This window comes from Lissotriton vulgaris, unplaced genomic scaffold (genome assembly GCF_964263255.1).
Source record: "Lissotriton vulgaris unplaced genomic scaffold, aLisVul1.2 SCAFFOLD_410, whole genome shotgun sequence".
Taxonomy (NCBI): domain Eukaryota; kingdom Metazoa; phylum Chordata; class Amphibia; order Caudata; family Salamandridae; genus Lissotriton; species Lissotriton vulgaris.
This window is the reverse complement of record NW_028244089.1, coordinates 1,112,602-1,135,278: the sequence shown is the minus strand read 5'-3', so window position 1 is coordinate 1,135,278 and position 22,677 is coordinate 1,112,602. Positions and strand designations below refer to the sequence as shown.

At 45.7% G+C, this 22,677-nt stretch overlaps 1 protein-coding gene across 2 annotated transcripts in view; it reads left to right on the top strand.

Annotated features, from left to right (window-relative positions):
• NCKIPSD (NCK interacting protein with SH3 domain) overlaps positions 1 to 22,677 on the top strand; it is a 312,878-nt gene that overhangs the window by 165,274 nt on the left and 124,927 nt on the right. For both annotated transcript variants that reach the window (XM_086948742.1, XM_086948741.1), the window contains exon 7: positions 10,735 to 10,821. In XM_086948742.1, coding sequence (XP_086804868.1) covers positions 10,735 to 10,821 — 87 coding nt within the window. The remainder of the gene's footprint in view (positions 1 to 10,734; positions 10,822 to 22,677) is intronic.

Here is a 22,677-nt window from a genome sequence, read left to right as displayed (position 1 = left end):
CTAAGGGACCGAATGTGGTTCCCGTGCCTAGATGAGGGAGTGGTGATGGAACTAAAAGAGTGCCATCTTTGATACTGCCTTTCTCCCAAAGTGACGCCGCAACCATTGACAATGTCTGACCTTCCTACACATGCGTGAGAAAGAACTGTAGATTATTTCTTTGGGTTTTAAGAAGACTGACATCATCTTATAGTAGTCATCGAGGAGTATTCACCTTTTCCTTTAGCAAAAGAGTTATCTTCCTCTACCTATGACAAGGTCAGCGAGCGTCTGGATGATTTTTTTGCAGTGTGCGGTATCCCCGCCACTCTCCAATCTGACAATGGTTCGCTGTTCAGTAGCAAACAATTCAGACTAGATGTCAAGCATCCATAGAGCACACCTCTGTGCCCCCAAGCTAATGCTGTTGTGGAACGATTCATGGGTACCCTAAACGGGTAATTCAAGGAGCATCGATGGAGGGTATTTATTTAACCAGGCCCTGTGTCAAGCCCTCCCTGCCTATCATTCAGCTCTTCACTCCATAAATGGTGAGAGCTCTTCCGCCTTGCTATTTGGGAGAACTATTTGAACCAATCTGCCACAGTGGACAGTAGGCTGATCCTTGAATGTTGATAAGGTTCTTGTCACAAACACTTCCCTGAAGTGCCAAATGATTGCCGTCGACGAGCACAGAAAACAGCTTTTGATGAAGGTGACTGGGTCCCGGTCAAGTAGAAATGAAAGCGGAAAACAGGTACTCTGTTTGCTGTCGATCCTTTGAGGGTTGTGACGTGCACAGGACATATGGTGACGGCGCACAGTCCCTGAAAGTCCATCACACGGGACTCGTCACACTTCAAGCACCTACGTCAGTCGTTGTCTGCTCTTGCAATAATGAATGAGGCGAGCTCTCCCGACAGTCCAGTTTAAGCATCAGAAACTGTCCTATCGGTGCACAATCCAAGTGCATCTCAACCATCTCAAACCACTCGATCTGGCTGACTAGTGCAAGCACCTCAACGCCTTATTGAAGAAATAGGATGTGACTGTTGTTTGTTCTTTTTATTTACCAAGGGAGGAGATGCAGCATCATGAGACGGTGTGCTAGGCCCATTGCAGTTCTAAGCGGACTCAACAAGGAGCTACGTAATTTGCTGGGAGGTGTTAGGGTGTGGTTATTAACGGTTGACGTAATGAGCATGCAGTATGTGATTGTATGTGGGGGAATAAAGATGTACATTCCAGAGCTCTGTGTGTGGCATATTCATTTTGCATGCTCCCGGGCTGCGGAGGACGCTACATGAGAGAGCATTGGGGCACCATGGCGTCTTCCGTAGAGTTTAACTTACTGTAGGGACCAAGAAACAATTGAGGACAAAATGATTGGAGACTGGGCTGTAAGAAAACAGAACTAGAAGCCACTCTTAAAGATATTTGAGATAGGAGATGCGGTCGGTGAACAATCTCTGGTTGGATGAGACTGCAGTGCCTGGTGTGGTCCTGGATATAAAGGGAATGGCCTGGATGGTTCATTTCAAAGGCCGAAGAACCTTCTTCGTCACTCATCTTGATCTGGATGGGTAACTTGGGTGCAAGTCATCATTACCCTCAAGTTGAAACATTACATTAGGTCAGTTCCTCAGTGAGTTTGCAATGCTTTAAGTAGACTTCGAGGGAGAGTAGACCGCCACCAACACACTAACATCCAGGAAACACGCTGTTGCACTCCTGAAGGTTCCAGAGGGAATATGAGTTGTCTGGGACCGAATCTTCAAAGTACTTTGTCATGCTGTCTGGGAGAGCATGGTTATGAGAGCTGGTTTACTGGAATTCCCAAACATACCCAAACATGCTGTCGCAATGATAAATAAAACCTTGACCAGTGTTATCCTTGAATGTCTCGGCTGTCTTAGGGGAAAAGAGTAGGATATGGGCGCCCTTGAAGATAAAAAATGAGAGAAGGTCCTGATGAGTTTGTGGAAGGTGGCAATCAAGGCCAGATACCCTTGAAGAAACAGAATGGGGGAAGCCCTAAACAACCGGATAGTGGTGTCAACAAAGTCCAGATACCCTTGAGAATGGATGGATGATCTGATTCACCTGACCGTAAGGAAGCAATGAAGACGAGTTTTAGACCCTGTACTGTGCTTCACTGACATTTGTCTAGGTTCGTACTATACCAATACCACAAACCTACATACATACATACATTCATACTTAAACCTCTAGGATATTGTTGTACAAGAATATTGAGGACTGAATATAGAGAGTCAACACATCGAAATATAAGTGCATGTCGGGAAGTATAGATTCACGATTACTAACTCCACATCTTCGTACCTTGAAAATATAAACTGGGGTTTAGACCTGGCATTACCTGAGCAAAAGAATGATGGATTTAACCCAGATCTCTTGACTGGGGGTGAATGCTTTGATTTGTTCTGCATTCCGTCCATCAATTGTGTGTCTTTTGCACTCACTAATACACCCACTCACACAGCCACTATGTCACCCACACAACTACTCAGACACCCACTTATACACCCATACAGCCATTCGCACACACCTGCACAGTCCCTCAGGCACCAACTCACACATGGATACACACAGTAACTTTCATAACCTATGTTAAAAAGGGAATAACTCATTAGTAGTACACAAAGTATACTAACTAAGCTTTTGTGGTGCCTTAGTATATACTTTTAACACACAAAAATGTTTAGGAAACACAATCACTGGATGATGTCATCAGTGATGTATTTTGAGATGTCATCCGTGATATCACTGAGCATGTCGTGAGTGATTTGATATGCGAGATCATACGCAGTGCATTTTCCGGGGGACATAAGTTATAGTTAGCTCAGGTAACTATAACTGTTGAATTTTACTAGTTTTGTACAAGTGAAACCTAAGCCTGACTCAAACATCCCTGTGACCTTTGTTTCTTTTCATTGAATATAGGGTGTGTGTGTGTGTGTGTGTGTGTGTGTGGTTGTGTGAACGTGTCGTTGTATGCATGTCTGTCTTTCGAGTTAGCTGAAGAAAATATTGTGTCCCATCGATATTCTATGGTCCATATTCATAGTGTATTGTATTTTTGATTTGTAGAGCGCCTTATCACCCAGGGGTCTCTAAGCGCTTAGCGGGTGTAAATACAAGTGGGCACTGTTTGTAAGGTAAGATGCTAGATAGTACCCCATGCCTCCTGAAATAGCAGGGTTTTTAGCTTTTTTCTAAAAGGCAGCAAACTTGTTTCTTTGCGCAGGTTCTCAGGCAGTTTGTTCCAAGCACTAGGGATTGTGTAGGAGAATGTGCGGCCTCCTATGGAGGATAGTTTGAACCGGGGTAGAGCAGTAGTGCGGTTTCTGATGAACGAAGGTTCCTGCTAGGGGCATACGGGACAAGACGTTCCTTGATGTATTTAGGGCTTTATGCGTGATGCATAGGCCCTTGAACTTGGCCCGCTGATTTATTGGCAGCCAATGAAGTTTACGAAGAAGGGGGGTAGCGTGAGTCCTTCTTGGTTTGTTAAAAATGAGTCTGGCTGCATCATTCATTACGATCTGGAGTCTGTTCATTAGTTTTTTTGGGGTACCGACATACATGGCGTTGCCATAGTCCAGCCGAGCCAGTATTAATGCTGATACTGCTCTCCTGAGAGTGTCCATCGTCTGAGTGTGCGACAGTTTGCGCAATTGTCTCATTAAGCCCACACAGGTGCCCACTACAGCTGAGACCTGGGCTGTACACCACACAAAAATAGTACCAGTTTTGATTAGCGATGTTATTAACTCGTTTACCCCGGCGGTGCGGGCGTTCTAAAGGGTGAGCGGGGCTGCGTCGGCCAACGGTCGTGTGCGCAGCAACAGGGAGGTAGTGCTTGCGTCGGCCGTTGGCCAACGCGAGCACGGAACGGGTTAATTGGTCAGACCGGCAAGGTCTTGATGCCGAGAACACGTTTTCAGTACCCTGTGGGAATGTCTCAATCAGCAGCCATTTTGTTAGGGTGTAAAGGAATACTTAGTTTTGGTCGCAAATTTAGTATGCCTGCCTGCCTCTTTTCACTTTTCTCCTTCAAATCATTATTTCTCTCCTTTAAATCTTGGCTTGCCTTTATTTTTAACCACCAAACCATTCTCAAGACATTTCTTTATTTGTCAGTGCCTATGATCTCCAGTTCCACACTGTGTCTCTTTTTCTCTTTGTTTTGTTTTAAGCATGGCCATTATCTGGCCACTCTCCATCTTCACTGTTATTGTATTAACATTGTTTGTTTTTGCTCCTCTTCAGTATGTTAACTTCCTGCTCCACAACTGCCATTCTTCCCCTCCAATGGCTTCCTTTTTTCTGTAATTGCATCCAGGCGAGAGGAGCTTCCTGTCCACTCATCTTTTGTCTTTTCTGATTCTCTTGAACATTGCCTAAGGCAAAACGCATCAGAATGGGCTTCCAGCTTTGATTAATTCTATATCGCAGTTATTGTCTTGCACTTGTAATTCCATAAAATATTGTGTACTTATTAATTTTAGTAAAGCCCTTAGGGCAAGAAAACCCTCTAACAATTATAAATAAATGAATACCTTCCAACCCGGTGCTGAGAGCATTTTTGAGCCGTTGGCTAATAATTCTTTTAATAAATGCTTTCCCTGCTTTGCATTTTTTATGTTTTTAATATGTTCTTGATCAAGCTTGCACAGCGATCTCTGGGCTATTGCCTGCTCTTTGTGTTAAAAAAAACCTGGAGCTGTTCAATGGCGTCCAAGGCGACCCATCCTTAGACCAGGGATGATCTTAGTGACGTCCACCGTGCAAGAAGATCTAGGGGCACACAGAGGAAATGAAATGAAATACCAGTATTTGTAAAGCGCACCGCTACCTCTGAAGTGGTGTCCCAGTGCTGGGGGCTGTTGGGAAGATTAAGCGAGCTATTGCCCAGAGTCGCATGGTGCTGGGCAAACCTGCCGCCGGTGCCGGGGATCAAACCATGAAACCCGTAATCCGGAGTCAGACACCCTGGCCGCTGCGCCACACCTCTTCTACAAATCTCTAGTTTCTGGGGTGCAGAGCACGCCACGGACATGAGGATGTTGGGGTGCTCCTCCTTCACCGGGTTCCTGGCTTGTGTTATCGTAGGAGGTAGAAGAGAGAAAGTTATCTAGGAGTTGACAGATTAACCTATTTCTCCGTAACTTTTCTTAGAAAGATGGGTGGGGGGAGGGATGATGTTTCTTTTTGGGTGGTGGGGGAAGGGGATTCAAGGGTATTGATGATGTACCATATTGCAGATTGATTGAACTACGAGATGTATGTATTTTGTGATACATGGACAAGTTTGAATAAATAAAATAAAAAATAAAAAACTTTTCTTAGAAAGATGTTGATAATGACTTGGTAGTTCAAGTAATTTTGGATGAGGGAGGGTTTAAAAATAAATAAATAAAAGCTTGGTTTATTTAAAAAAAACTGACTTGTATGGCTTAGTTTAACTGACATATGTGGCTTAGGTTAGGGAACCCAGTGAGAACTTGTTTTTTGACAGACTGTGGAAAAGTGCCTCAATCAAGGACTCGAAAACCTTGGATGCAGCGGAGTGAGGAGAATGTGGCGTTCATGTGGTGAGGAGTTTGGGCATAGTTGTGGCAAGCGTTGGACCAAGGGGTGGTGCTACCAATTTAGTGGCTGAAGGTGTTTTGTTAGGATGTTCATGAATTGTTGTAGACAGGGTGTGCTTGGAGAGGCTTTCTGTGGCTCCAGACATTCAGAGATGCAGGCAACCAGTTTGTTTCAGGAGACTGAAGGCTTTCTTGGACTGATTCTGGCTAGGTGAGTCCAGCAGGATATGTCCACAGTAAAGTCTGCTTTGCTCTTTTTACGGTTGGTACTGCTGGCAGGAACCCATGCTTTGAGAGATGAGTGGAACATGTTACTTCAGGATACTGAAGACTTTCTTGGAATGATTCTTGGCTAGGTCAGTGTAGCATGATGTGGCCCTTCAATTAAACGAGTGTTCACTTGTGAGGGTCTCAAGGAACTGGAGGAGAAAGGGGGCGGCTCCGTAGTGTGCTGGGGTAATCCAAAGAGCCGGGTCTTGAGGTCCTTGCTGAACTGGGCAATGTGGTAGCTTGCTGGAGGTGGATGGGGGAGGGGTGTTCCAGGCTTTGGCTGCGAGGTAGGCGAAGGACTGTCCTCCCGTTCTATTCTTGTTGGTACGAGGGACGGTGGCCAGAGAGAGAGGGCTGATCACAGGTGTCTTTTGGGTGCGTGGAAAAAGAGGCAACTGTTCAGGTATGCGCGTCCGGTGTTGTGAAGGGCCTTGTATGCGTGGGTGAGCCTCTTGAATGTTATCCTTCTTTCGACTGGGAGCCAGTGACGATCGCGGCGGTGTTGGATGAAGTGACAGCAGCGGGGATGTCCAGGATCAGTCTGGCTGCGGCGTTCTGGACTGTCTGACGTTTGCGAAGGAGTTTAGTCTTGATTCCAGCGTAGAGAGCGTTGCTATAGTCCAGTCTGCTGCTAATGAGTGTGTGCGACGTGTGCGCGTGTGTGCGCGAGTGTGTGACGGTTTTTCTGGATTCGGTTGGGATCCATCTGAAAGTCTTTCAGAGCATGCGGAGGATGTTGAAGCAAGTCGAGGATACGGCATTGATCTGGTGGTTCATTGTGAGCGATTAGTCTAGCCCTTCTTACGTTTTCTACTGCTGGCACAATTCCAGGCATCAAGAGATGCAGGGAGCCAGTTTGTTTCAGGATATTTACGACTTTCTTGCAATAATTCTGAGTAGGTCAGTTTAGCAGGATATGTCCACCGTAAAGCCAGCATTGTCCTTCTTATGTTTGGCACTGCTGCCAGGATCCCAGTAGCCCTGACTGAAGGAATTACATTCTTCCCCACAGTCTGCACCGCGGGTTAGATTAGATTTGCAGGAAGCTTTAGTCATGCCCACTTTGTCGAAGCAAGCGATGAAGCGCGCTTTTGTGCAAAGTATTAAAACATTTCGGTATCTGTGGTGCCGCTACCACCATTTTTTAATCTCTCATAATTACTTCCTCCCACCTGCTCGTCTAAAGAGACTCTAAACACGCGCAGCCCACCTCCGCCGCTCGCGATGGGCACTGCTTGTAATGAAAGCTGACTGTACAGATTGCGCTGCATATTAAATATCTGAATTTATTAGCACATCCGAGGGTATTACTGTACAGCGAAGTCACCCCTTAAGGCAGACAGCAAATCAGCTGCCGAGTGTTATTAATATTAGGTAAAATATTTATATGGCACCCCATTCATATTGGAACGCCTGGGGATGCTTTATATAAGATTATTAAGCGCCTACATCCCAATTGTCCTTTACTTTCCGCTTCCCCTCTTCCCCTGATGGTAAGGATTCAAGGCAGGCTTTGATTTGCTGTGGAAGGAAAACCCAAGGTTTGTGTGGGCCATAGTAGTGCCCTTGCGCCCTGTGGGAGTGACCAGCCAGCGGCCTAGTTCTGCATTCGTGGTCCTGCCCTCCCCGCGGAGGTGAGACCATGCCCATGTGGTCCAAAAATGATCCATCTTAACTCCTGAGATCTTGAGTCTGCTCAAGTTTAGAAAATTGCTGGCTACACGCCTCCTTAAAGAACACTATATCACAATGAAGTAAGGGTCAACCTCGAAAGCCAGCTACCCTGCCAATAACGTGTTGACTCTACACTTGTCTTTGACCCAGTACAGCTTTCCCTGCTTTTCGGCTAAGTTTGCCCTATGTAAATAATTCAGACATATATGCATTCTCATCTCTTAAATTTTTTGGGTCGATGAAAATGTAGGCTTTGAGTGTCTGGCGTGTGCAACTGCATGATCCTCATGAGTAAAATAGACGGTAATTGCTGCATTTTCAGTTCTCAAGCTCTATGTTCTTACTCGCCACAACCTGGAGCGATGCTTGCTGCGACCGCTGAGCTATGCCGGCTGCAAGGCTGGCAGCAAACCGTTTGCTGATGCTTCTGCAGTAGACCTCTAGGTCTCCTGCCTGGCGGAGAGTCACTCTGGGACATATTTGTACATTTTTGTGCCAAGGTCCATGAAATAGTGCATTCAGCAGATGGGAAAGGGGTCCCATTTTGTAAGATGTCTACATTGTCCTGCAATGCCTGATGGATTGTACAGGCGCGATGGAACTTACCTTTCCTGGTCCAATAGCATGTGCAGCAGATCCCTTTTATACCAGTAAAAAGGTCTTACCCCTGTCCAGTCACGACCATAGCATGTTTGACTTACTCACAAGTCCTAAATAATGACGGCGTGAGGCAGCAACATGGGCCGTCCTTGAAGCACAAACATGAACCTGGTCGGCCTTTTTTGAAAAAGTTGTTTTTTGCATGTTATGCTGTTCTTTTGGTGAGATGCTGAGTGGTTGGAACCTTATGTGCCACACAAAAAGGGGCAATCAACATACCAAGGGGGTGATTTAGAACTGGATGGATATGGGACATCTGACAAAAAGCGCAGGATGTCCCGTCTGCTGCATTGAGCGCATTGATGTCAACGGCACTCTAAATACGGAAATGTGGACACTCTCAGCTTTTTGGATGTTGTCCCTTATTAGTCCCAAGGCCCTGAGAAGTGCAGGGAAGGTGAAGAATGTGTTCAGACTGAATGCTCTCGATTGGTCTCAAGTGGCCCACTATTAAACTCTGGTTTATGATGGTCTGCAGAAGATGCTGACCGCACTTGCAGAAAATGCTGACCGTGCTTGCAGAAGATGCTGACCGCGCCTGCCGGAAACAAGCTGTGCCATTTTGCAGACGGGAGCAAGCAGTGTATTACTATTTATTTGGGTGTTTGGTTAGCTTTGTGTTTATGATCAGGGTGTGGCAGTGTCATCGCCAGTGTAGGCGGGGCAGGCGGTGGGCAGGTTGTTGGTGCCTTCTGACACCAGGTTTCTAAATCGCCCTCAGGGTGGCAGCTCTGACACCACAGCTCCTCTTGGTGTCTGAAACTGATTGGGTCCCATTGATGAACAAATAGGGTTAGAGTTCCACCTTTGTCTGTGTAGGATTCCTAAAGCTACAGGAAGAGCAATGCTTTACAGCTTCCATGAAGGAGGTGGTCTCCTCAGTATTTACCATGACCGTCTGGAACATAAGGCAGGACTTGAAATTGGCTATATTGGTTCAAACTGCTCCACCAAATTTTATCTTCATGAACTCATCCCTGGTTAATAGCATCCCTCTGCTCACATCCACTCAACTCGCCATTCCTGAGCACTGCTGGAAACTCCGGTTTGCCCTGCTAAATGCTGACCCTAGTGGTGGCGGCAACTTGGAGAAGGAATCTGCGAAATGCATCTGTACATGAGATGGGGATGAGGGCACCAGGAACTGCCATTGACTGATTCCTGCCATAGGGAGCACCTGATGGAAGCTAGTCAAGGTCTTGGGAGGCAAGTGTCCAGGTAGGGAGTATGTAGTGGAAAGTATCATTGGTATAGAGAACAGATGGTCCTAGACTGATTAAACTTATACATGAGTTACACTCTATTCATGATTCTAAAAACACATTAGAGATGCAATTGATTTGCATACAGTCTTAAATGTATATACAGTTTATACAAAAATCTATATATATGTATAAGAACACTTCTCAAAAAACGCAAAAGCACCCAATAGAATATCAACTGTTTTATTCCTATATATTCAAATATTCATGACCTAAACAAATCACTAAATTCAGGTTGCAGAAATGGAATGGTTATTCCAAAAAGGAGGAGGAGGGAAAGGGGTATGCTCATGTGTGGGAATAGGTAAGATCAAGGAAAAGAAAAGATCCTAAAAACATCCAAGGTAGAATCAATTTTCTTCATTGTACAACAAGGAAAAACTGGCAGTAGTTTACAAATGGAACCAGTTTCTCGTTTGGGCCTGCCCCTAGTTAGTTGTGTAGTTATTTGCAAATGTTCATATCAAGATGCACAGAGAACCATCATCTGTGGGCCAGGCAGGGTAGGGGTGGTACAGGGGACGGTCCTGAGGAAGACCCTTAAGCGGAGGACATGAATTACTCTCTATGCGCCTGGGTCGAAACGTCGTAAATTTCTCTCCTAGTTTAATCAGTCTAGGACCATCTGTTTTCTATACCAATCATTACCCAGGTCCTTGGAAATGTTCTTGGGTTACCCCATTCTGTTATAATGGTGTAAAGTATCATGGCAGGTGTTTGAGGGGGACCCGGGAGCTGCTCTTGGAACAACCCTCTTCAGCGTCGTCAGGTAGGCCAAGTAACCGGGGAGGGGGACAGCTCTCAAGGTCACCCAAAGTACATCATCCTGGTGGAAGACAATGCTTTATCATAGTCTGTTATAAAATGCAGGACACTTCTGGTTCAACTGTCTTGTAATGGGCTGTACATTTGGTGTGTGTGTATTTAAGAGCCAAGGTTCCGTAAATCGGGTACAAAAACATACATTTGAATAATGTTTTGTACTTCTGACCAAAACTTCTTGGATTAAAACTATTTATCTGTGCTCTGCTTGTAGGTGGCACTCAGATAAATTTACAGCTGAACAGTGTGGTGCTCCACCATTTTAAAAAATCGTAAGACTAGCAGGATAGGCGCTAGAAGGGACCTAATGTGCCTGATTCATCTCAGAGCTCGCCATGCTGCTCGGGTGTGAAAATACAACAATCCGTATACCGAAGTTCTGTTAAAATGCTTTTGCAAAACAATGAACTTTTCCTGCCCACAATACAATTATGTTTCTGATTGTTTTTCAGACAGATGCAGATCCAGAAATTTGTAAGAAAATGTGCAAGAAGAACGACTTTGAACCAGTCCAATCTTTGGTGTCTTATTATCAAATGGTAGGTCGGAGGTTATTAGCTGTATAGACTCTGCTTATGGTAATCCACTCCCTTCTTGAATAGGTGTGGCTATCTGAGACATGAGCCAGCCACTGTTTATATGAGTACAATATCCCCATGCCAAACTTGCACTTGTAAGCATTAATAAATGTAAGAACATGTCAGGCTACCTTTGGCTTTCTTGTCTGTCACCATTTTTCTACTTCTTGGATTGTTAATGCTTTAGTTTCCCCAATTGGCGTAGTGCTTGTATACCAAAAGACAACCAGTCACACTTTCTCAGTGTGTGATGTTTGCTCCTGTTGGTTTAGCCAATGCTTCTAAAATTGTGCCAGCATCGGCAAAGCCAGTCGCAGTGGCCAACCATTATGTAATGGTATTTTCTGTACTTCCAAGATGGATCTTGTTGCATGTAGATATACTGCGGCTGCCATCTTTGAAGTAGAAAATCAGGTTTGCCAATCTTGGAACGTTCCAAGATGGCCGCCACATTGTGTTTTAGATGCTACACAGCTGCTATGAAGAACTATAAAGAAAAGAAACCCTCTGGGCGTCATTTCTTTGGGGATCACCCTGTAGGAAAGTAGGGTCTGCTTCCTATGTTCACCCCCACTTTTTACTGTGATTCTCTGGTTTTTCGACTTTAGTCTGGCTGTGGCCCTGCTAATCAGGCCCACAGCCTAGCTGTTCTCTCTCTAAATTGATACCATGTACTTTAGGTACTTACCAGATTGGTTACTGGGTCACCCTAGGTATCCAGGGCATAGGTGCACCCAAGGCCTACCAGGGGCTGCAGCATGTATTATGCCACCCCTGGCTGGCCATCCAAATCTGACACCACAGGTCTGTTCACACAGCCTGGGTAAGGTGGTGTAATCACCCCTTACTTAGATATAGTATATCTATACCTACCTCATATGTAGGCACATAGTAACCTATAAGTCACTCCTACGGCAGGCCTTAACAATCCAGAAGGAAGAGTGTTTGGTTTTGTGTGAGAGGGTGCCCTAGCATGAGCTGAGCCCCTTTGCAGCTTTCGGAACCATCTCCTTCTAGCTGTTCTATGATATAGCCATACCATATACTCTTAAGTGCATTATAATCCACGCGGGGTAATGCTAACTTTGTATTGGCTTTATCAAAACATGTTGTATAAGGTGTCAAACACTTTGGAATACTAATCCCCCCCCCCCCCCCCCCCCCCCCGGGCGGGGGTAGCATTCCACCCTCCTAGAGGGCCAAGACACGTAGTTACTGGTAAACCCGGTTAACGTTAAACAGAGCCTCAGCATCACAAAATGGATGCTGCTGCCACAGACATGAGTCTGCCCTCCTGCTGCTGAACGAAACTCCGGCAGGGGAGGCCTGGACAATAGGTTTCCTGTCCAGGGAGGTGCTGGCACCTCCCCAGACAGGCTTTTGTGTATTGGGGCAGCGAGGGCTGCATTCAGTAAATGCTTTCCAAAAACTACCTGGGGTACACTAGGTGCTCCATGCATTTCCCAGTTCAAACCGTTTTCTGGGGCATTCTGCCTCAGCTCTAACGCGAAACTGGACAAAGGCAAAGGGGTGTAACCACCCCCTTCCCAGGTCCACCAATAGGAGGGACCTTAAAGTTAGTCCAACCCCTAAACTTAGTATAAGTATAGGATCCCAGTCCCTAGGACTTTAGATTAACCTGGACGAAACTCTGAAACATAAATCCTGGGCATTCGACATTCCATTTCGACTGGAAGACGGAAGACATCTCCCTTGTGGTCAAGGTGTGACCACCCTGTTCAAACAGGGACCAACAGCAACTTTACCGGTCCGCATTTTTAAGGCTCCCGCCGGATCCCGAAGAATCTGCGACACAGGACACGGACTTCCAGACATCTCTGACCCGACCTTCGCTCACAGCAAAGCTGAGACCTGTGACGGACACGAGAGACGTGGGACTGGAACTCCTGGACAACCTGCATTTTGCTAGCTGCATCGATTCGCGAGGTATCTCGAAGTTGCGCATTGGGGTGTTTGAAGCCCCAGCCCCGAGCACCATTTGCACTGAAGCTCAGAGGCCCACACTCCAAAAGTGTCCCGTGGGCCCCGCTTTTGCATTTCAGCTCGACGCGTCTTCCCGGTTCCTAGTCCATTGGCTAGTGAGCCCCCCGAAGACTTACTTTTGAATCTAACTTGCTATCCTGGTTGCTCCAGGCTTGCTCCAGCTTCCCTACAAAGGAGAAGTGCCACAGACCTTGCTGGTCTGCACCGAAGCCAATCTCGACATCCTGCGTGGGTTGCGTTTGCCAAGGCTTGTTGGCTCCAATCCGGATACCGACACCGCAGTCAACTAGATCTTTCATGGGACAGCTCGAATCCAGCTCCTGGTCGTTGTCGACGCCTCCTGGACCTCGTGGCTGAAGAGACAAACTTCACCTTCTCACCTGAAATCACCTGACATTCACTGGCAAGTGACCCAGACTCTGTCCCTTCTGCTTTCAGGTTCTTCAGATCTTCGATCCACCCGGACACTTTTCCTCTGGATGCATGCAGCATTTCTTTGCAGCTCTCCATAGAAAATGACGACTAAGCCCGACACGAAAAGCCACCGATGCACCCGGCTTCCCTGGGTGAGGTAACACAAGTACTCTTCCTAGTGTCTAAGTCTAAAAGGGTTCCATCGTAGTTCATTTAGAAGTGTCCTTAAATTGTAAATTTGTAACTTGTTCGTTTCCCATAGAAAGTCAATGGTAACCCGGGGCTGTGTTTTAGACACTGCACGCGTCTCCCGTGGGCCTCCTACTTCCTAACCCTTGGTTGTTCCTAGAAGCCCCAGCGATTCCACAGGCTCTAGGCCTGCTTTCTATCTCAGACATGGTTCTTATACCACTATTTTAGTATATGGTTTGTGAGGCCCCTATGGCAAAATGTATACTGTGCAACTTATCGTATGCTAATTAAGTTCCTTGTATTGTACTTTTACCTCTGACCTCATAAAGAGTGCAGAGGGGTTGTGTTTAGAATAAATACATATATATTTGATAAATACCTTGTGTGGTGTGCTTTCATTTGGTACTCAAGGGATTATAATGGGTAAAACATCTAGCTTAATTCGCTCTTTGAAGTCTTAGCCTGAAGACTGCTCGTCACAGCTACCCCTAGGATAGCTTTCTATACGCGGTGGGAAGTGGGGTGTTTTCTTCCCCTATTGCATTGCAAGCACCCAGATCTTTTTTGATAGTTACAAATCTTGATACTTTAGTGTATTCCTTCAAGAGCGCCACAATCTCCTTTAGCACTCAAAGTTTTCACATATCGCAGTGGAGGGCAGCTCAGAAGGCACTAATATCCCCCAGTAGTGGGCTTGTATAATCAGAATAGAAGATGAGTGCTAACACTGATGGCATGGGTTTGGAGATGGAATCAAAAGAAGAAATTCTCAAGAGCCTTTGGACTGTTTGATATTTGGAAGTGCTGACAAATCTACAAGAGACTTTATCTGATGTGATAAGCGGAGTGCTGCAAAATTCTGTTAACTAGCTTTCTATAAGGTTGACTTTACAAACATCATCAATAAGGGTCGATTAGACTGGTGCAAGGCGCCCACTAGAACTAGTGGACATCATATGCCAGGCTGACTTCTCACACACCCGAGTTAAAGAACCATGGCTCAGCATGAAGTGCCTTTACCTGGTCTGTAACTGGGCGATATCAAATGTATAAATGTGACTCGTCAAGAATGCAGAGGAGCCTGTTCATCAGAACTACATCAAACAAGAGGATTTAACTGTGCAAACAATCAGACTTTGGGATATGATCATTGGAGATGCATTTCTTCCAATCTTCCATCTGGCTTAATTTGAATACTTTGAGTAGCGCAACATACTTGGCTGTTATGTTTTTGTAGGAAATATTTCCAGTGGGTGACCCTGGCCTGGTCCTGATGTTTTGGGCAAGAAGTTATGTTTTTCTTTTTCTTCATCAGAGGGTGGTCTTTTTGCTATTCTGCTGTTACTGCAGCAATACACCCCGCCTTTTAGCAATTGGATTACATTTGTACTTGTTGTCAATTGTGACCATAGGTTTAGATCCCCACAAGAAGAGGCGTTTCTTCAGTGTGACTATTAGAGGCTTGCAGCTCACGCAACACCTCCGCCAGCTCCATGTGTGGGTGGTCGAAGCGCTGACGCTGCTCTACATCAGGCGTGCGCTGCTCACCCAGTCCTAAGATGGAACATGCCAAGTATGACTAGGTCCGCCCTTCTTTTCCCATTCTGTTAGGGTATTTGTGGTTTGTCTTTTCTTGTTATAAATTTAAGACGAGAAGTAAGAACTGAATGAGCTGCTCACACCTGCCATGCAGCAGTTTGAGATGCCCTTCATTAAAGGAATCAGTTTGTTTAAACTGATCTTCTGGCGGTCTTGCTATGAATTATGTTTGGTTAAACCAGTCATAAGAATGGCACATGTTTAAGGCCTCTATGAAGGAATGGCCACATCAGCCTCCTACAGCCCACCCCTGTGCATGGCAGTCTCTGGCTCTTTGCCTACAGCCCCCTTCTCTCTGTCAGAGACAGTGCCAGCTTCTCTTTGCAATGCTGCAGAGTGACAGCCTCCCCCATCTACCCATTTCTGCCCTCCTGGCCTCCCTCTGCAGTCCTATTCTATCCCTGTTTCCCTCAAACATGTTGTTTCTGTCTGTATGTCTCTACTGTTGTTCTCTGACACCCCCAATTCTTTCTCAGATCTAATGAACTTTTGGCAGTTTTCACAGGGTGTCTCTGTTCCTCTACCTTTCACTTACTTGTCCAGTGTTTTGCCAAACGGTCTCTTCATTTCTGTAGTCTCTGCATGTCTGCTCCAGGTTGTCGTCAGTGCTCTTCCTGTGGCCAGTCTCTTCTCACTTGCAGTCTGTCTGCCTGTGATTGCCACGAGTGGTCTCTTGCTGTACCGGACGGTCTTTGATAGTCAGTGTACCAGGATTGCTTGGGTCGTACAACATTCAAGCCTCAATATTTCCCTGGTGTGCTCACAGCTCTGGATCATTTTATAAAGGATGAGGCCCAAACCCCTTGAAGTTCTTCTTAAGCATTACTTTTGGTACTTCCAAAGCCCTACTCCTTGTGATTGTGAGGTTGCAAAACATTTTTTTTGTTGCTTCAGAACTCGCCAGACCTCGCTTTATTATTAACATGGCGCCCGCTTCATTTGATATGCACGGGCGCCGCCCATGATGACAAGATCCGGACAACAGTGAAATACACTCCCAAGTTCCGGGCGGTGAGTCGTCCTGTACCAAACGGAACGGGACGTGAAGAGATGGCCACACTGTGAGTCCATGAGGCACGCCAACGTTTTAAGCACAGGTGTATCCAGGCGAATAGCAGGAGCACTGTCTGCAGGTAAAACCGTGAGTTAATTGAGGAGAGTACTGAATCCAGGTCCTTTCTCATCTGTCCTATCGGTGTGGGCATGCCTTAGCGTGCGTGGACCCCCGTAGGACGGTATATTTGTATTATAATTTTGGTCCTGATGAAAGCTGAGCTAAAAAAGCAGCAAAACAGCAGAAACATGTTGGCCACTCACACCAGGTCACTGGGGTTCTAATATAAATCTCCAAGTGACTTCACTGTTTTTTTTGGTGTTTTTTTTTTTAAAACCTTTATTGACATTTCAACCAAATACAATCATGGGCCTACAACCCCCGGGGCTGGCCGCTAAGCAGTTAGATTGACAGAGAACAAATTTTAAATCACATGCAGCACCTCGGGGAGCAGAATCACCATATTAACGTACTCTTGGTCACTGAACAGCACAATTAGAAAAACAGGATATAAAAGGTTTTCATTTTATAATATAAGATGGAAGGATCAGGTGCCGAACAATTTCCCAGCAGCGAAAAATGGCAGGCAGATTAGTAAACGTGTCAACAGTAAACTGCAATCGGTCAAATCAATGGCGCTGAAACAAACGGTTCAGGATATGAAGGAGTATTGCGGTCAATTCGCGCCTGCTAGTCACCTGCCCTAAGACCCAGAGAACACCACGAAAATTGAGGCACAGATGAAAAAGCAGTGGTCAATAAACCCACTGCACTGACCCAGAAAAAAAAAAGACAAAGAAAGGTAAGAGAAGAGAACAAAGGCCATAGAAACAAATTAAAAACGAAAAATCCCCTCCCCCAACCCCCCACCCTGCACCCCTGCATATGACTACGGCCCCCCCCCCCCAGCAGTGTGCCTGTCGCCCGAGAACCAAACCCGAAATATAGAAGAAGTAGAGAAAAAGAAAGAAAGGAAACCCCACCCAACGGGGAAGTGGAGGAGGGCGATAGTCTCTGCGCTCCCGGTCTCTCCCCCCGCCCTAACAAAGGGGCCCGCCGAGGCCAGCACAAATAAAGTTGACCACCCCACGAAAATACCCTGGGGGGAACCACAAACCCCCCGCCCCGTAATCCGTCTGTTGATGAAGCAGTCTCGTTACCAATAGATCCATCGCAAACAATTTAACCCACATTGTCAGCCTTGGCCCCGTCTATCAAAGTTGCCGAGTCCCTCGGATAAGTAAAGCCCCATCTCCGGAAAGTCAAGAGTTACACAGTAGCAGTCAAAGCTTAGGCCAGCAAATGGGAGAGGAATAGCAGATCCCAACGTACACGGCTTGCACAAACGATGTCCCTCCCCGTCTCCGACGCCAAGCATCGTTACATCCGCCATGTTGGGAGACCGATTGGGGAGGGGGTGCGACTCGTTCCGATACAGATTGTAGTGTAGGCCAACAGTGTCCAGGATGGGGGAAGCAGTGAAATGTTCCGAGAACTGTAGGACCGATGTTTCCGAGAACTTAAGAGAGTCATCAATCTCAGCACACACGATGAGTTCCATTTCTTCGGGGGCAGCCACAGCTTCCAGCACCGGGTCCAGACGCGCCACTAGGGCGTCCAACAGGAGGCAATTCGGCTGCCGGGTCTCAAAAAGCAAATCAGGGCTTGCTCCCGGTCCCATGATCCCATCTGCTGCCGACAGCAAACGATTGACCTGGGCCCTCATCATCGCGCGAAGCGCCGCCAGTTCCACCATTACCATCCGCAAGGAAGGGCCACATTGAGCCCGTTCCGCCAAGTTCAACACGTCCGCCGGCATAACGATCCCCACGGAGAGACACCTCCTCCGGGGCAGGATACACCAGGGCAGAATCAAGCCGTGAGGGACGGGCCAGCAGTACGCAGCAACGCGCGGCGGGACCCCCACCCCGGGGCACCCGCGGTGCTAGTGCCGGGCCACCGGGCCGGGGCCCCCCGCGACGCAGCATCGCGCGCCACCAGTCACCTCACCTCAGGCACAGCACCAGGCAGCAGATGGTTGCGAAATAGTCCAGTGAAATTTTCAAAGTTCCAAGGACCGGACCCAATCACTCTCCTCAGTCCGTTGTTGTTCACTTTGGACCCGGGTAGACCAGCAATCGAGACCCCGGCTTCCAGTCTGAGTTAGGCCTCAAACCATTTTCGATGTTAATTCACCCCAGAACATCCGAAAAATTCCGTGGTCACACCATCGGGGTGCCGACTAGTTCACCCACACGAATCCGGGGCAGGAAATCAGGATATTCGACAGGATAAGCGAACATAGGACGGAGGTCAGCAGAGCCGGGAGACTATGCGGCCATCTTGGTTGGTGTCGTAGCTCCTCCTCCGACTTCACTGTTTTTAATGTGAACAACTGGCCCTTGAATAAAGTCTGTTGGGGTACAGCTGCGATCTTTTATTTCACCACTCATTTGTCACCGAGCACACATATCACGTTTTTGTAATACCTGCTCCGCTGCACTTGCAGGCGTTGAAGCACACAGGGGGGGATAGTCAGCCCCTCCTGTGACGAACTCCATGATGAAGCATGTCACAACTAGGGTGAGTGAGGGTTCTTTTAGAAAATAGTTTTTTCACCTTTTTTGTTCTTTGACCTCACATTCTATTTAGTCTAGTCACTGTGTATTTCCTCACTAAGGCATTATGTTGTTTAGAAATTCACAATAGTAGGCACTCTTTTGTTGTTAGTAGTTGTTGCATGGCGCCCATTTTCTACGTCTGGCATCAGCCAAGACCTCTTGATCTTAGTAAAAGTAATATATATCATACACTTCTAAGACCTTTCATCCACCCTCTCCATCCATTGGTTTGTTGTGGTCATTCACATTTTATTTCTGCCCACTACGGCATAAAGCCAGAGGCAGTTGTTTAGCCTACTTCAGCCATTGGCTGGCTTTACTTCGAGTGAGGGCACTCTACTTTTTCAAAAGGAGCACACCCTGTCACACAGTATCGCAAAGTGAGGTTTTCAAGAATAAAAAGAATTATTGTATTTATACATTGTTTAAAAAATATATGAGCAAGGGCCTGGCAGGTCCTCCAACTGTAAAGTTTTTTTTAAAAACCTTGGCAAGGCAAAACAAACATTAACAAAGTCAAAAGGCTGGCAGTCAATGCTAGATAGGTTGGCTTTGCCAATGCTTGTTAAATTCGGTTTGCTTTACTTTTATAAGAGATTTTAATGGTACCCTTTGGTGTTTGTCGTGATAGGTCTTCTTGAGGTCTGTTTGGCCTAAGGATGGTGTATGGGCAGTTGTACGACGGTACAACGTAGGTAAAGACATCGTATACCTTGACCACACATTTTTTACCATGCATGTTTTTACCGCGAACATGCTTTCACAACGCATGCCATCACCACACATTGTTTTTATTTATAAAAACAATGTATTTGTGGGGAGAGACGCCCCACACCCCCAATTTACCTTATATCGGTGGTGAAGGCATGCATTGTAAAGGCATGCACAAGGTAAAAATATGCGTGCTTAAAAATGCGTGGTAAAGGCACAACGAGGTAAAAACCTTGTTGTAAAGCCTGTTTCCCATATGGGCTTAAGAGTCGCTGAGCGGACTCGGCAGTGTATTATTGTGTGTGGAGAGAGTCCGTCCTCAATTTGTAAACAAGTAAGTACCAGAGCCTTCCTCGTGAGGCCACTGCATCCCGCACCACCCAATGCCCGTCAGTGCTGCCAGTGACAGCACAAACACAACTACCCATCATCATACTCTTACAGGTGTGACAATTCAGACTATTCCAGGCCACCTCAAGTTATAATAATGGCATAGCAGCAGATATTATTCTTTAAATAAAGGATATTGACTTATTAAAACTGTTGTACTCGTCTAAAAAAATGGACAGATAGCGCCACCATGTTGTGGCCTAACACTAGACTAGTGCTGACAATTAGGTGCCAAGCACCGGAACCACCGGCTCAAATTAAGCAGGGTGCACCTGCTGGCAGTTGCACCTAGTCTGTGTGTGTGCATTTTGAAATGCGTTGTGTACAATTGCTGAGGAAGCGCGGGTGCACCTGGGATCACGTGCAGCGCATGAGCAAGTGTGTACGGGGATTGCGGACATCGCGTGCATTCTTGCGTCTCTGCATGTCCCGTAGCTCCCATGTAGTGGCCTCTCTCTTGTCCAGGGCTTGAGTGGAAGGTTTGCCATGGAGTCTTTGGGACTTGCAAGCAAGTCAGTAGAAGAGAGAGAGGAGGGAAGAGAGTTGACTTTGTGTTTTACAAACCTGTAGCACATCAACTGTGCATAATGTCCAAGAGCCGTGAAAAAGCGCACCTGCCCGAATATTGATTCACTTGGCATTAAGAATCTCCCAAAGCAAGGATTGGTAGTTGTTGATAGCATGTTTTGATTTAATTTCGCTAAGTTTGTGGGAAAAAAATAGGTTTTAAAGTGCTTCTTGTAAAGTGCCTATCCTTTAGAAAGGAAAGAGAGCATGCTTTGTAGTAAGTCTTGACATCAAAGCGCAGAGTACTTTCTTTCTTAACCATTCCCCTTGTTTTTAATGGAATGGAACTTTGTTTTATGGAACTTTGTTTTTGAATTGTTTTTAATGGAATGGAATGGAACTTTGTTTTTGAATTTATGACACATTTAGCTTGTTGGTGCCTTTTGCTTTGCGTGTTTCTAGTAAGGCTATTACGCCTCATCTATCTTCTCTTTTTCAGTTATTCCTGTACCTCTCTGTAAGATGAAACCAGACAATATATATTATCCCTTCACTTTTCTTTGCCCGAGGCTCTCTCGCCCAGCTTCTTCTTTCTCATGAAATCGGTTAAATTGTCCCATTAATTCAGTTCCTTGCTTTATTGACGTGTTTTCTGTCTGGGTTGATATATATGGGGCACAGGTTTATAAAACTGTTAATCCTTTGATTAATAACCTCCCCTCAAACATTGTAATTCCTCCAGCTCTTCCGCCATTGCCAGGGTAATGCAAGCTCTTCTTTTCTACCTTGTCTGCCTCAAGGAAGTCCAATGTCAGAGAGTTACTTGCCTGTGACAGAGGAAAGCTTCTCTTTTTATTAGTCTCTGATCTGTAGAGCTTCCCCTTCTCCAAATAAGATCTCCATTAAATTTGCTTCATTTCCGGAAAGGAAGGGTTGGCTACTGCGCTGCGTTGTCGTATTGGTCTATTCAAAATGGAGGCACCGAAGATGGGCCGTCAGGGCCTCTTTACAAGCACCCCAATATCTTAGTCAAGTAAGGCTGCCTGGAAGATAGCTTTCGATGCAGTTTTTCCTCTAGTTAGAGTTGCGGAGGATGGAATGAGACATAACATGCAGTATCTGGTTTACGCACCCAATTACTGCATGTTTTGGTTCTTTATGACATGTGCAAATTTCACTAGGTTTCTGTCTGGCTGCATATGTCAAGCGGGTAAGCAGTCCGAAGAGCGGTAAATTGACACTACTAGTAATATTGACGCAGATGCAAAAACCTGTTTGTGTGTGGATAATGATTACCGGGCTACTTATAATGATGTGCATAATTTTATGCATGTATAAACCAACCCCCGTACTTTCCCCCTACCTCCCCCTCCTCGTTCCGCCTACATTTGCATTTGGCTACATCTCTCAGGAGGCCGCAACTCAGATGTGTAGAGCTGGCTTTATGCAAGTATTACTAAAGCAAACCCACCTCCCTCCTCAGTTTTCAGATTTTATTAATTAGAGTGACAACCATTGTTTATTAATAAACACTTCCTATTACTGCTCCATTTGATTGCATCAGATTTAAAAAAAAGCATTCCTTAATTATCTTACTTTCATCGTGATCTATGTACAAAGGCAATCCTATTCCCATCAGAGAATTAGACCTTGGAGACAATTATACAGTCTTTAAATAAAAAGTGTGAAATCCCTCCAACAAGCGAAAATCACATAAAGATAACTAATAATGCAATCCGCAAAAGTGAATTAACGCGAGTAATCAGATCACCATCAACATTGTGGCTTCTTAATTATTCGCGCAGTCATAAAAGCCTTCATTAAAAAACATTTTAGGCATCGCTGTGACATTAAGTGGGCTAAAAGGAGCAACAACTAGAAGTGCCATTATTTTCAATTTATCATATAATTAAGTAATGGAAGTTAGCGTAATTCCATACTATTAACCCCCATTTAAACACATAAACAGAAGCGTTTTCTTATTGGGTAGAATTTGAAGTAGCTAACTCGTTATTTACAGAGAGCTTGTGTTTGTTAAACACTTCATGGGTGGTATGAATATTCTGCTTTCTAGGCAGAATTTACAGATTGTTTCTAAAATGCCCATTAATCCAGTGGAGCCAATAGGTGCACCATATAGGCAGGATTTTGCCTTCTTTGATAAATTATAGGCGCCGGGTACCTTACAGGTATACCGTTTTTGTTTGGTTAAGCAAGATACATGAGTAATTGTCCAAAATATAAACTGACTCACAAAAAAAGGAAATATTTCCTAGTAAATTACAACATATGCTTGTGATTCAGTGTGTGGATATTAGAATTGCT